Genomic DNA, 15375 nt, shown 5'->3' on the forward strand with positions numbered 1-15375 from the left:
CTATCTAAGATGACCCCCCCCCCCCCCCTTCCATTGACGTGTTCTCCCTACCATGACAAAGGTGGATAAAGGTGGAAAGATTTCATGTAATCCATGGACACCTGTGAAGATCACAAATCATTGAAGAAAAAAGGTTCAGAGCTCTGTCTAGTGCAGAGGGGGGCACTGAGGGCCGCATTCCTGCAGGTTTTCCAACATGCTCTGATTGGCTGGACACACCTGAACCAGGTAAGCAGTCACGAGTAGGGCAAGACTATCTGGAAATCATGCAGACGCACCGGCCCTCGAGGCCTGGAATTGCCCACCCCTGGTCTAGTGGGTCTATATGACCCAACTCCCAACATTAAATTGCCTAGGATAGCACAAGGGTTACATATCAGTAAGGAGCAAAGCTTATAAGCATATTTGGATCAAAATCCGATTTTTAACCAATCATGCGTCAAAAATTCCTTCAACAACAGAGACCGATTTGTGAGGGACTGACTGAAGATAAACATTGGAAATCCCATAATAGCCAGTTCTTTCAGCAACTAGGATTGCTCAATCGAGTTACATAAGAAAAGCCTCAAAACAGTCATTGAAGTCATCGATGGAGGCCTTTTCTGCACGTCAGAAAACATGGCTGGGAAGTAGACGGATCTTGTTCCTGCGCGTCCACAAACAGCTTTTTACAAATGTCCGGTTCAAAACGACTACAAGGTTGTAAACCAGCACGGCGTCTGTTTGAGAAGCTCAGCGATGGACTGTGAAGTGGTTCTGCTGTCCTCCAGATCGCCGGCATCGTGCTGTCGCAGATCCTCATCTCTCAGATCCAGGAGGAGATTACCTCGCTTTCATGAGCGGGACGCGGGACATCAGGAAAAGACGCCGTTCCTGGAGGTTTCTGACGAGTGTGAGGGCAGGAATAACGCTTGCTGCTTTTAGATGCACTTTATTCTTTTTCTCCAGCAGTTTTTACATCAACACTTGGGATTAAATGTGACATTTTTACCTAAAATATCATTTAACAATTCATTCAGTCTTCTTGTTGGTTTCCAGCAAATGTTTCAATGTCATGATTGATTTGAATAAGAAAATATGAAATAATCACACTATGTAATAGTAAAGTGAATCAATTGAAAGAATAGTGTACAAAAACTTTTGTCTTTGTAGTTTTTATTCCTCACTTTTGGAATAAACGAACAGTCTGGCCGCTCCGCTAACAGAGACGTCTCTGAAGGCGAAACGATGGAGGATGAGATTACCGAGGCCCCTTCTTCACGTGGGAACCGCTCGCACGACCTGCCATCGATCTAGTCGTGAAGAGCCAGAGCTCTCTGCATCAGGCGCCGGGTCAGGGGGGAGCGCGGCCTCGCCGAATCGCGCTCCACCAGCAGACATCTGGGGAAATTCAGCACAGCACAGAGGTGAACACACATCCAGAGCGGTCGGGCTGAAATAATACCTCGATCGATAACACAAACATATAAGCCGCTCCACAGACAGGAAGAGCCGGCCCGGTGGGGGCGGCGGGGAGGAAAACCGCCCCCGTGCTGTCGAGGAGAGACGGATGATTGGGGAGAGCGGAGCGGACAGCCGTCTGCACAGTGACTACTCAACATCACCATGAATGTAGTTTTTCAAGAACGGATCTGAGCATCTGTCAGTTTTTCAATCAACAACCGATTTTCACACAAAAACAAGAAAAAATTCAAATCTTCCTCACTATTCTGGCATAATATCGGGTTAAGATGCTGGTAACAGATTTTTAAGAAAAAGATTTCTTAAGGAATAAAAACAAAAACTTTACTGCTACAATTAAAAAAATGTTAACCTGCTAATCACATGTTCAAATGGATCTTTAGTTATACAGCACTTGTCATTCCTGGAAGCACAAACTGCTGTAATCCAGAATAAATAATGTAAAAAACAAGTAAACTCAAAAAAAAAAATCAAAAACTAGAAGGAGCCGCATTTCCAGAAGAACATGCAGGGTTGATGCTATAATGCTAAATGAAAGTGAAACTTAAAGGGGAAAAATTGGCAAAAAATAAATAAAGGAATGATCAAAGTTGACCATAAATAAAGTGAAAACAGCAAAATAACAAAATAGATATTTTGTGAAAAATGCCAGAGCCGGGTATCGAACCAGCAAGCTTCTGCACCAAGGATCCCCACTGTATTTCAATGGAACAAAAATCCTGGAAGTCCTGGAATATCTGGAAAAGTTCAAGGATTTGAAGGACCAAAAGTCACAGCTGGAAAAAGCTGAACATTTGAATAGTTGGATGGTTGAAATAGGAGTTAAGAGACAGAAATGGTGGAAGATACTAGAATAAAGAAAGAGAAACAGGACAACTATGGGTTGAAGGATTTTTAGTAGTCAACCAATAAAAAAAAAATATAGCCCAACCTTTACTGTAAAAAAGAAGCATCGATTTAAAGAATTGAACATTTTTGTTTACAGAGAGGTGAAGCAGCATGGCGTGTCCATTTGAAGATGATTTAGTGGATGAAGAAGCTCAGATAATACTTTTTCCACCATGAGAGGGTGATAAGACCACGTATGCATGTTGGAAAGAGAAACTTTTTTACTTTGATCTAACTTAATTATTTGCTTTAGTAAAGATAAATAAAAATCTTTTTTTTTTGTTAAGTCAGTTTAAAAATAACATGTAGTTATCAGACAGTTACATTACTTTCATTCAAATTAATTCAATTAAGTAGGTGTAACTTTGGTGCTGCTGTTAGATTGGCACTGCAAGGGATTGTGGGATATCATTCCCTTTGCCTGTCTGGACGGATTTGGGTTTAAGTGTGGGTTTTTGACCAAATGTGTTTAGCTGTTTTACTGTGTTTTGCCGAGTTATTTGTCCAGTTTTGTTTAATTCTTTCTGCACCATGAGTGAGAGGGTTCTGGATTTTATATATATATATATATATATATATATATATATATATATATATTATATAATATATATAAGACGTATAATCTTCATACGCCGTCATTTAAATCTCAGACCCCGTGTCACTGAAGTATAGCGCTCTTTTTTTTTTTCTCCACGCGTTTCTATGGTGACTCCGGAAATCTGCGATCCATTGAGAATGTCTTTATGTACTTGCTGTGCACGAGCATTAACCCAGGGTTACCAAGTGGAGCGTAATTACGCCAACTCATATCCGGTCTTTTGGAACCGACATACCCAGAGTAAACAAGTTCAGGCGGATTTCAGCCAGAGTTCAGGCTTAAAGTCAGGCTAGATAAAACATGCTTTCTGAGCCAGACGACAACAGTAAACAACGATTGATTCGAGTCGGTCTAGACCAGCGGTAGGCAAACGTCTAAAATCTGAAGAAGGGTCGGACCAAGAGCAGAAGTGTGGAGTGTTTTGGTAATCCAACTCATAAGAAAAAGAAAAGAATGTGGAATGTGGACAAAAGCATTTATGCATTTTAAAAGAGAACATTTAGGAGTTTTCACTCTTGTTTTAAGTTTTTTTAGTCCCATTTGTACCGATGGGTCGATGTCCCTCAGGGAGGAACACAAATTAAAGAAATGCTGCATTCGTGTCTTATCGGAATGATCGGAAAAATGAGTGTCTGATACATGAACAATAAAAAAAAAATGCTTCAGACGTCCCCATGAAGGCTGAATAACCTTCGGCACAAAAACAAGGGTCAGTGTATTTGTAGTCCGCCATCTATGGGGGAAACGCCAGCTTGGTGGACCAGATTAAATAGGTTGACGGGCCGCACTTTGCCCACCCCTGGTCTAGATCATCGTTTCTATGGCAACCACTCTCACCAATCAGGAGCTTGTTGGAATGCCACACCCCTTACCAATTGAAATCGGGCTCGGGAGAATCTGTCAATCAAAGGTGTGGAGCGTAGGACGTGGGGGGCCAGCAGGCTCCACCTACTTTTATTGAGGCATCTGATTGGTCAGTTTATAACTTGAATAACTTGAACTGCAGGAAAAAATCTTATGAACAAAAAGAAGATTATCAAGAAGATGTTTAAAAAAAAGGTATCAGATCCGGTACTTCTGACCAATAGAATGACGGAGTAACAGCTGTTTATGTCTCTATAGAAGTCGATGGGATTTTGGCTTTTTGGAACCAGCGGCTACTTCCTGGGAGGAGTCACTCAGTCCAGTTTTCTTATACAGTCAATGGTTCTGCTGCTTAGTCAAAAATAAAGTGTTTCATGAACTTAAATGACGGTGGAAGAATCAGCCAAAAGAAAAAAAAGCATAAATTATTATAAATGATTGAATCAGCCAATAGCTTTATTGATCAGTCATAGGTTCCATACAGAAGCTTTTATTCTCTCTGCTGTTGTTCAAGATGATTTCATCTCAGAGATGTAGTTTCCAGTTTGGTAGAACATGCTTTACTTTTATTTCTGAAAAGCTAAAGATGACTCCTCCATGGATTTTTATCGTTTACATTTTTAGGCAAACTAGGGAAAAGTTCCATGTAAAGAAAATCTGAGGTGTGTTCTGATCCTTTTCTCTAACAGGCAGAGTTATGACTGAACTGTTCTGCTGTTCTCTGATCCAAGAAAAAAACCTCTGTTGGTTTTGTTTATTGAACAGACAAAAAGGATTATTAGAGGTGAAAATCTTATCATTCAAACAATGACTGTTACGTTCATGTCCTTTTTTCTTAAGCAAGCTGCTTTTCAAAATAAAATTTTACAATTTCTTTTACATTTTGCAGCCAGCAATAAGATTTAACATTTGTAATTGTTTCCCAGCACTAAACTAAAATAAATGTCTTGATAAATGAAAAAATAAAAACTGTCTTACAGAGGCATGAGCTAGTCTCTGAAACATGGTGGCAGTAGTTTCATGATTTGGACTTCTATTGCTGCTCGAGTTTAATAAATAGAACCGAAAACGACACGCAGACGGACGGGTTACTAGAACAAAGAGACGACTGAATTTAAACCAAGAGAAAAAGGAAAGCTTGTTGTGAGTAAACATGAGGAATTGCTAGAGTTCCTCAGGCTGGTTTTTGGAGAAACTATACGTTAAATCTCAGCTGGAGACGACTCAGATTCTTTTAGAACAGATTACCTTGTGAAGGGTAGATTCATTTAAAAGGTATCCTCTTGGTCATATCTAATCATGTGTTCATTTTAGCATCATTCAGGTGGAGTTATTTAGAAAGAAAATGACTAAAATCCTTTCATAAAACACTGAGCACTAGAATCATTTGGTCTCAAACGCCGGCTGTGCTTTACCTTCCCAGCTTCCGGTGGCGTTTCCTCTCCGACTTGATGGCGGCCTGAATGAGCAGCTGACTGAACAGGTCCCTCTGAGGCAACAATTGACAGAACATTAGAGCGCACAAACAAAGCCGGCGTGCTGACTTTCAGATAACTTTACCCCACGCTGCATTTGCACACATACACAAAAAAAAAAAAAAAATAAAACCTTTAAGAGCGGCTTCCGTAAAACGCATAAAGTCCATCATCATCATCCATCACAAAGATGTGTAGATTCATTATTCATACGCTGGTGCGCAGCGCGCTCCAATCTCACATCGGAGAGTGCGAAGCGTTCATTAACTTAAAGACGCTGAAGCAGCAGAGGGTTTTACTCCAGCTCTGTTTTACCGGGGCGGGGGGGAAGGAGGCAAAGCGCAGTGTGATGGATGGTATCAGATGAAAAAAACAAGGCCTCCAGGCTGAAAACATTTGATTGGAGTAACAGGACAGCAGGTGTTTGGCCTAAAGTGGGAGCTCACCTGTGCGTCGCTGCCACCTACGTCCACGATGCTGTAGCGCAGCGGGTACAACAGCTCCACGGCGCGGGCGTAGTTCCCCTGACTGTACTCCACCATGGCTCTGCATACGGACACGCCCACACTGCCAGCCACCTGATGCTGCTGATTCTCGCCCGGTTCCCTGTGCAGCAGAGCAGCAGGTGCTTCAACAAGTCAAATGCATTTTATTCTGAAAAACTGTTTTTGAGGTTTGAGGGGTAGATTAGGCGACTCTGAACGTTTAGGATCACCTGTGAAGGAGACAGGAAGGTGTTCAAAGATCCATCCAATCCTTCAAAATACACTCGTGAGCTCCATCTTTCATTTATTTCTTGGTCAGAAGTTAGAATGACACAATCTGGAGGGTTAGGAGGGGCGTGTCCTCCAGCACAGTCTGAGCGCCGCTTTAACCCAAAGCTATTTCCTTTCTGCACGCCATCCATCTCCTGGATTGTTCTGGAAGGCGTTTGCTCCCCCTTCTGGGTGTCCAGGTTCACTGAACTCGACTTTCTGGAAGTTCTGCCGGGCTTTTGGGTCGGGCACAGACCGACCTCTTCCAGATGCTCTGATCAGGTGAATTTGGGATGTTTGTTCTGGTGCCAGAATGCAACCGGACCGGATCAGCATTGAGTTTGTTTTTTTAATAATAATAGAACTTCTCACGTTTCATTTTGGAGTTAAATGATGAAACCTTTAATTTAGAAATTATCACCCAGCCTGTAGAAGGATGAACTACAGATTGTTGAAGTGTTTTTGCAGCTCAATCAGGAAAAAAAAAATGTATTTTAGTTTTTGATCCTAAAACCAAAAGATAAAAACGCTCTGAAAATGACAGAATTTTCATTAATTTATTCAGAAACGGTGCATTATTTGTTACTCTAGGCTCATTTTTTTTGCTCTTACTAAGCAGGTGATTAGAATTGGTTTTAATCATCTTGGAAATTCGGCTAGGCTCCGCCCATTTATCTAGATTTGTCCCGCGGCAGTCCTGGACTTTCTTCCTGTGCCTTCGAGCAAAAATGTCACACATGAACGGTTGGCTCAAGCTGAACGACACAATATAAACAGATTACGAAATGTGGGCGAGGTTTAAGAAAAAGACTGTTGCCAAGGAAATCCATAAATGTACTTTTTCAGATTCTTCTAAATATCACATCGACCTGTTCGTCATTTGCAGGCGAATATAAAATAAAATGGTTGCTATGGAGATAAAGCAGAAAAGCACAATTTTGAAAAAAAAAAAAAAAGGACAGAGGGGTGTGTAGCAGCTGCTCAGCCAGGGAGGGCAGGTCAAAGGGGGGCAACGAGAGCGGGGGCGTGTAGCGCCATCAGGACATTTAATTTTTTTCACTATATCTTATTATTTCACACAAAAAAATGATCAATAATTCTTTTTAACATTCCTTACTATTAACTATTGAATGTTTAAGTGTTTCCTGTTTTATCAATATTTTCTACTTTTAATGATCTTTTTTTTGGATCCTCCCCCTCTGGTTCGGCCGCTGTTCAGCTGCGTCGGCTCTAGATGGGGGGGGCCAGCCTCACCGGGCCCCCCCATCTAGAGACGCTGCACTCTTTGGAAGAGGAGGTTACCGTTTTTTTTACCTGCCTCAGTCTAGGAGGAGCTGTGGAAGGAAGCGTCGAGTTCTTTTGAAACTGAACGTTCAGCCTCTCAGCTTTCAACCGTCAAACCAAAGACGGCAATTACAAGTAAAACAGGGAGTTTTTCAAACCGAGGTCAGATCAGAAGCTTTAACGAGACGAGTGAAGCAAGAAGAAAATGTCAGTTTTTTACACTAGAATTAACTTTCAAGGCTATAAAACATTTACTTCATAAAAACATAACCCTTTAATAATTCATTTTGAACTGAGAACTTTGCTGTGGCTCGAAGCCTGACTAAAAATGAAAGGCAGCGTTTCCGCGGTCAGGAAGCCAGAAACATTCAAACCACCGAACTCCACAGAGGCAGCAGGTCCTGGAACATCTGCAGCAGGCGGGAGGCACCGCCCATTCCCCGACAGCGCCGGCCGCTCGCTCCTCGCGTGAGCTTCGCTCTTACGTAAGCCTGAGGAGAGGCTGGAACTCACTTAGCCAGCTCCTGCAGGCCCTCCAGGAGACGCCGGGATGTTGTGGTCTCCTCGGCTCCCAGCGACACCATGAGGAAGTGGAGGTCATTGAACACGGTCACATGATCGTCAGTGTGAGGCTGCGTCACGTGGAGCAGCTCCCGCCAACGGTCCTTCACGCACACGCCTGGGACACACAGTCAGGTGAAGCGTGATCAGATTCAAAATCTAATTTTAGGACCAAAAGTCTCAGATTACTCAATCAAGTTGGTGCCAATAAAAAAAAAAACATATAAACCCCGCCCACACCTCTTGAAAAAGCTAAAGGAACCGGCCGCCTGACGGTTGAAGGAGCCTCATTTGGATCCTCTACTGCCTCTTCTGTAAAGCCGTGAGCATGATGTACTGCCCAGCCGCTGAAAATCCCCTCACAGATTTATCTAAACAAACAGGTAAGACCCCCCCCTCGCTGAAACATTACAGCGGAGATGAATGTGGCGCGGCCGGCAGAAAGTTGTTTAGCCCTCAGTGGGGCAGCGGGCGACAGAGAAGACGGCACCTCCCATTTATCATCACACAAGATCTGAGCGAAACCACGAACCCGGACTGAACCACACGGGGCATCAGTTCACGTAAATGATGCCGCCGTGCATCACGGCAACAAACCCCCCAGCCCCCACGCACACACACTAACAGACCTAGTTTGTGTTTGGGTCATTTCTTCCAGAGGACGCTCTTAGCCGCAGGCGTGAAAACATTTTGACTCCACTAAGGCAGGTCACTTAGAGGAGAAAACGCAGGAACGTCCACGTAGGACGTCCACACAAACAGAATTCCAACAGTCAGATTGCACGTAAGGAGCACGCACGAATCGACAACACCTACGAGTTCCTCGCGCAATGCACACGGTTTGAGGAGTAGAAAAATATAAAAAATCTGTACGATACGCTGGCATCTCACCTACTTACCCCTACTTATACGTGTTGTATAAGTGCTGACTACAACTAGGGGGGGGCAATGGGTTATAGATGATCGGTGGTCCATACGGGCCATTAGCCACAGTTCGGCACAAACACTCCAACACTGCGCTGTGACTCTGAAACCGTGACACTAATCGTTTTTTGCAGCCCTAAGTACGCCGCGAGATGACTCACACGGGAAGTTTAGAAGGAAACATGTTGTATACTGCAGGTAAAAAGAAGTTGTTTTTTTTAAGTACGTCCGAAGGGGAGAAAAAAATGTGCATGAAGATTTTCTCATCATGGATTCATTGAGTGGTCTATGACGTAGATATTGGCCGATTTTCATAGATATTGGCCGATTTTCACCCCCAAAGACCCCCATCTCCACCCATAAGGGCAGTTGGGACCAAGGTCAGAGTGTGTTTGAACTGGCAAGGAGTCTGCTAATAAATGGTGGTGGTGGTGGTTTTTTTTTGGGTGGGGGGGGGGGGGGGGGGGTTAACAGTGCCCCACAATATTCTACTTACATTTTTCTTTCTTACCTTGACCTGTCCAGCAGCAGAGCAAACAGATCAGCGCTGAAGGCCTCTTGAGTTGTGGAGGTTATGACACACGAGGAGTATATCTGTATAAACTCCTCCTGTATTTGAAACCTTTTTTTATCTTAATTTTAAATTTAAACAATAATCTTTTTTTATGGTGATGGTCATCAATACTTACTATTAATTTATCTAAACTTGGAGAATCTTTTTTTTAAATCCTGTATTTTTTTTACTGAGTTGGCCCCATTCATTACCATTTCTGTGCACACGGGTAATAGGCCCCACCCCTGAGACGCAAACACCTAAAAACCTGTTAGCAGGAATGAACATTCACCCTGAACATCTTATCATAAAGTGAATGAGACGCTACAAGCACAATTATGAGTGGATAAAAACACCAGTGTAAACTGATATACAGCATTCAAAATGCAATATTTAAAATAAACTAAAATGAAAAATTTCAATAAAATGTTTGGGAAAAAAATGTAAGATTTTTTTGACCAGCCAGAGTGTGACAGTTGTATCTGTGTTTTAAAGTTATACATAGATAAAATGATGTTATTGCAGGTTGTCTGAAGTCGCGCTGCGTTGAGTTCCGGTAGGTTCTCCACCCCCCCCACCCCCCCCGTACATACCTTCCATTTCCAGCCTGTAGAGCATTGAGCTGGCGTCAACGATGTCCAGCATGGCTCCAGAAGCTTTGCAGCGCTTGAAGACCTTCAGGAACAACGACACGCGTTAACCTCCATAACACCAAACTACTATGACTTCAGACACGGTTGTGTTCTTTTTCCACATACCTGCCATGTTTCCACGTTCGTCGAAGTCAGTTACTAATACAGACTAGGCCTGCGCAATAAGTCTCGAAATTATCGTTATCGCAATATCCAGCTGTGCAATTCGCATATCGCAAGAGATGGCGAAAAGTGCAATAAACGGTTACCTGAAGAATGTGGCAGACGGGAAGTTTGAAATATGTAACGAGTCAAATAAAAATTTATGCATTTGACCAATGGGACGGACGCCTTCACGTTGTTGACCAATTGGATGCAGCCATTCTATGTCAGAAGTTCGCCTCCAATGTGGACGAGGGTCAATTTAAGGTGTGTTGATTCTTATTTATTTATTTGGTTGTTTTGCCATTTGTTTATTCATTGCAAGTTATATCATCATCCCAATATTGATCAGTAATATCGCAATGTTTTCCTCATATCCTGCAGCTCTAACCCTTGTGCTGTCTTGTGGGGTCTAGATGACCCCACTCCCAATGTCAAAGTGCCTAGGATAGCACAAGGGTTAATACAGACACTGTGGATGTGATTGAACAACCAAACTACTATGTTGTGGAGCTTAAATACAAGGATGTCAAAGTGAGGGAAGCAGTGGCTGAAAGTCACTCCAAAGGTTTTAAAAATTGGGAGAGAGAATGCGGATCTAATAACGAGCTGCACGCTCTGCACAGCCTGTGTGGGTGGTACTCTGGCTCCAAAATCTCTCGTGCGTTCAGCCTCCGCTGGCTCACACTTAACCCGCTTGACTCACAACAAGCGCAGCGTTTGCTTCCAGTTAGCACTCCTGGTGTTTAGGCTCACACATTAGTGTAGTTGAAGCAGGGACCCACCTGAGTGTCGTAGATCTGCAGGGCGCCTTCGTACTGGCCCTGCGGAGGAGAACCAGAGAAAAGAAGGATGCCAGCCACCTTTGAACGCTTTATGAATTGTGCTGCACAGCTGCAAACTCAAATTAATCCTAATATATGATCAACTCCGGGCTTCAAATAACCCGGGAGAAATGATGAATGCCACTTCCACAAACAACTCTGCTGCCAGCTACTGGCCTGCATGGTGAAAAAGGCCTGCATGGTCCTTACCTTCTCCATCAGGTACAGCGCCCAGTGCCAGTAGTTGTGGCTCGCCAGCATGTCGGACGCCTGGAAATCACCGTCACACATTTCAATCCTCTTTTTCTTTGGGGTCATGCAGGTTTGAAAAAGCCAAAGTGGTCTCTGAAGCACAGTAAGGTCACCTGTATGTGGGGACGTCCCGTTTCGACTCAGTGGTTGGATCTTGAGTGGTACCGAGTCCAGATACTTTTTTTTTAACAAATTCAAAAAATATTCACAGATACATCCAGGTTGTCGCCCATTTTGATTTTATTCACCTTCTTTTTATCATTTAACACTGCAGCGCCAGTGAAATAAAAAAAAAAAAAAGGTGTTTGGGCTGATTGCAGCATGTTTTTTGTGGCATTTTGAGGACATTTATAAAGAAAATTATACTTAAAATTAAATTTCTGACTATTTCTTTATTCAAATCGTTGTTATCAAGGAGCAGACGAAATAATGCGGTGTAAAAAAGAATCATATTTGTGTTTGACTACCCTGTAAGTTAGCGGGAGAGCGCATAAACAGAGATCTCTCGCCAACAGGGCCGGAAAGCAGGAGCTAACAGCGTCGCCCACAACTCGGAGGGGAATTTCTTTTGAACTCCCGGCGCTCTGCAGGAACTATGTCCTAGAAAGCAACACAGTTTTTTTATTTTGGTCTGCTGTCCCGGCCCGTGGGCGGGGCATGTTCCAGCAACTCTGTGACCCCAAAAGGAAAATAGCTGGTTTAAAAATGGACAAACGGCCTTTTCCTGGAGCTCGCACTTTCTAGACGCTCCAATAGTTTTTCATTAAAAAGAAAGATACATTTTTTAAGGTCATTGTTTGCGTTCAGACAAACCAACATAGAAACTTGCTGTCGGTTTTAATCATTATTAAAATCGTTTTTGAGTCTGAATCTGCGAACCTCTGGCTAACTTAACCGAAGGGCTTTTGTACGCCGCCTGCTCAAGCTTGTGCCGCATAATAATAATAATAATAATAATAATAATAATAATAATAATAATAATAATAATAATAATAATAATAATAAGTTTGACATTTTTTTCCAGGGATCAAAATAAGGATAAAATAAAAATCTGAAACGACGCGATCCGGCCTGAGTTTCCATGACGCCATCGGAACAGGACATCCCTACCTGCAGGTTGGGTCTAGTGAAGAGTGAAGCACCTGCCAGTCTTTCTCCCTGCTCTCCATGAACCTCAGGCCTTCGTCCACCTCTGCCTTCATCTCATGAACGTGGGCTACAGAGTGAACGGACCAGGCGTCCTCTGGAGTCAGACTGAGGCCCTGAGGTCAACGGGAAGAGTCGCTCAGAACTTTGGGGAAAAGGTTTCGCTACATTTTTTTTCTTTTTCTACTTTTCTTCAGCAAACAGCTTCCTTAAACATAGAACTGGTCTTCTTACTCACACAGAAGAAAACTTCTTATTAAACGTCTTATTCTTATATTTGAACAAACAAAAACCTGGAATAGAAAACCGCCAGAGGTGCTGAACAAACAAAAGTGAGTGAATATATAAAAAAGCCTCACCTCCATGGCCTCTTTTAAAGCCTGGTCATAAAAACGCATCTCTAGGAGGCCAAAAGAATAAAGTCCTTTCAAATAGCTGAAAATAAAAAGAAAACATGTATTCAGTGCTTAAATCTGAAAGATAGGCAGAAACCATAGTCTAATGTGCTTTAAATATCCTCTTCAGTACCTTTTACTAAAGTTTTATTAACTTTAGAAATGAAAATATTTATTCTAATAAAATAAACCAATAATCTAATACCTGATTTAAGATTATAAGATTATAAACTAGAACCAATTAGGGAAACAAAATATATGAACTTGAAATAATTTGACATTTTTCTTGTTCCTTCTCTGTTGGATAATATTGTTTTTGATCTAAACAGCTTCTGTTTTCTCCTCTGCCTGTGGTACCTGAACAAAGGCATGTGGGGCTTCCAGTGGGGCAGCACGCGGGCCACAGAGTCCCTCAGGGGGCCCTGGGCTCCCATGTAGAAGTAAGCGTCATGAGAAAACTTCAGGGCCAAGAAATCCGTGGGATGATCCAGGAGAATGTCCTCCCAGACCTCACAGGCTTTGGGAAAATTCCTGCAATCCAAAAGGATTTCAGAGGAGGTTCTTAGTGAGGATGGAGAGAGCACTGCTTCAAGGAGGATGAGGAGAACGGTCCCCACTGTCCTCAACATCACTGCTTCTACTGCAATTAAACAAAGACTGAGTCTGTGCAGCAGGAGAACAGACCAGATTCTTCTCCTCCTGCATGTGACTGAATCACGGGGTGGAACACAAACAACAGCTCCGGGAATTAAGAGATGAAAACTTGTTTATCGAGAGAAAAACGGTACAATCTGCCGCCTTAACTGTTTCAAAATAAACTGTTTTAGATGGATCTTGTCCGTTACAAAGAAAGAAGATCAAGTTGAAGCGGCGAGCAGCGCTGCGACTCCCTTACCGAGGAGTCAGGAGGCGTTAGATTGTAATCCTAGGAGTTACAACATATAGAATGAGCATTTTGGGGGGGAAATTCAAGGTGGCGGTCTCTTCCTGAGGTCAAAGGTCAATGAGTTCTGTCTTACTTACCCCTGCGAAAACAGTTCCACGGCTGTGGCGTGGAGTTTTTCCCGGGGAGAGACGTCCTGGGTGTTGGCGAGCTCCACGGTTCGCCTCACGGCGGCGGCCAGGCGCTCGTCCAGCCGGGGGCTGCTGGTGGTCGACACCAGCTCCAGCCCGGTGCTGATGACGTGACCCATCACTGAAGGAGAAACGTGGCATAAGAAAGCTGTCATCAGTAAAATGAATGTATGTGTCAAGATCCCCAACTTGCAAATTAAAAAGGCCCAAATGAGCCGATGCGAAAATATTACTTTATAAAGAATCAAAGCACATAAGTTTAAAAAATAAACAAGTTTTTACTTTTATTAAAGGGCAATTCCACAAAAAAATACTGTAAACAATTCAAAACAGGGTGGAATTAAACAAAAAAACTTTATTTAAATCTTAAATGGCTAACAAAAAAGTACCAAAGTTTGGGTCCGCTGTCTTCATGGCGGAGATGCATCCTTCAATCCCCCCCAGGGTCTCATCGTTTGTCCATTTCACATACTGAAACACAAGAGGCGGGGGGCACAGCTGTTTGTTTGGCTGCACGCGCGCAGGTGGGCTGTGTCCGGCTCGGTTACCTGCGTCAGCGTGGCATCGAACAGTTTACACGCCTCGTTGCTGCTGGTGGAGAGCGGCAGACCTTCAGCCTTCCACGCCTGCACAGCGACACCACTTTCAGGGTAAAAGTCCGACTTTTGCTCCCAAACAAAACAGACTCACATGTTTAAGCAAACATCCGGGTTCTATCCTTTAGGAATTCATTCATGATGCTTTATTCTAACTAGTAATTATCGACACTTCACGACTCTTTTTATTGTACAAAAAAAAGACAACACATAAATAATTACAGTTTTTTTAAAAAAATACTATTTTTAACACAAACCTGGCAATCCCTGAAACTTGACGCGTTCATTCTCGGCGAGAAGCTGCAGGTTTTTGACAACTTTTCAGCTCAAATTAGAGAAAAGAGCAATAAGGAAAAAAAAATCGGAAGTGAACCTGGTTCAATTGACTTTCACAATAAAAGTAGGAGGAAAAAATAACATCATAACAAAGTTATTCCGAAGGGCTTTTACTTCATAAAATTTAAAGGAAACATTCAAAGTATTATCAAATAGACCGTACTTGTAAAACAAAATAAAGTTGGGCTGACGTGTACTTGCACGTTTCAACCTAACTTATTTTATTCTGAAACAACAGCTCTAATCAGTTTATGATTATTCAGGGAAAAAGTTTCCTCCAGACTTCCAGATAAGAAACAAAACTTTTTTTTACAGAACAATTGCTGCAAATAGTCTCAACAACTTCCAGTTGCTGAATGTGTCTTAAGAATTGTAACATTTTATAATTTAGTCCCATCTGGTTCCATACTTGTAGCAGATTTGTTTTGTAGATTATGCAATAATCTTTTTTCTGGCTTTAGAGAGTGCTCTAAGAACTATCAAAACATTTTTAGTGCTTGATAACATTGGATTTGAAGTCAATCTAACATTTAGCTTTTTTTAATGCTTGTGTGGAACTATTGTTTCCAAATTTCTTCCTATCCAATTTCTTGCT

General features: G+C 42.5%; 2 protein-coding genes across 3 annotated transcripts in view; one reads left to right on the forward strand and one right to left on the reverse strand.

Annotated features, from left to right (window-relative positions):
• tspan33b (tetraspanin 33b) overlaps positions 1–1137 on the forward strand; it is a 14656-nt gene extending 13519 nt beyond the window's left edge. For both annotated transcript variants that reach the window (XM_020704281.3, XM_004069857.5), the window contains one exon: positions 771–1137. In XM_020704281.3, the coding sequence (XP_020559940.1) occupies positions 771–839 (69 nt within the window). In that variant the 3' untranslated portion in view covers positions 840–1137. The remainder of the gene's footprint in view (positions 1–770) is intronic.
• On the reverse strand, positions 916–14845 carry ttc38 (tetratricopeptide repeat domain 38). Its single transcript, XM_004069856.5, has 14 exons — positions 14702–14845; positions 14397–14474; positions 14238–14319; positions 13798–13969; positions 13132–13305; positions 12739–12814; positions 12376–12495; positions 11192–11251; positions 10943–10981; positions 9957–10038; positions 7839–8004; positions 5733–5892; positions 5227–5300; positions 916–1380 (listed from the first exon to the last, which is right to left on the reverse strand). The coding sequence occupies exons 1-14, from the start codon at positions 14729–14731 to the stop codon at positions 1293–1295; spliced, it is 1401 nt and encodes a 466-aa protein (XP_004069904.1). The 5' UTR covers positions 14732–14845; the 3' UTR covers positions 916–1292.
• Positions 14846–15375: the final 530 nt, after the last annotated feature.

This window comes from Oryzias latipes, chromosome 6, assembly GCF_053564925.1.
Source record: "Oryzias latipes strain Hd-rR chromosome 6, Olatipes_Hd-rR_3.1".
NCBI classification, from domain to species: domain Eukaryota; kingdom Metazoa; phylum Chordata; class Actinopteri; order Beloniformes; family Adrianichthyidae; genus Oryzias; species Oryzias latipes.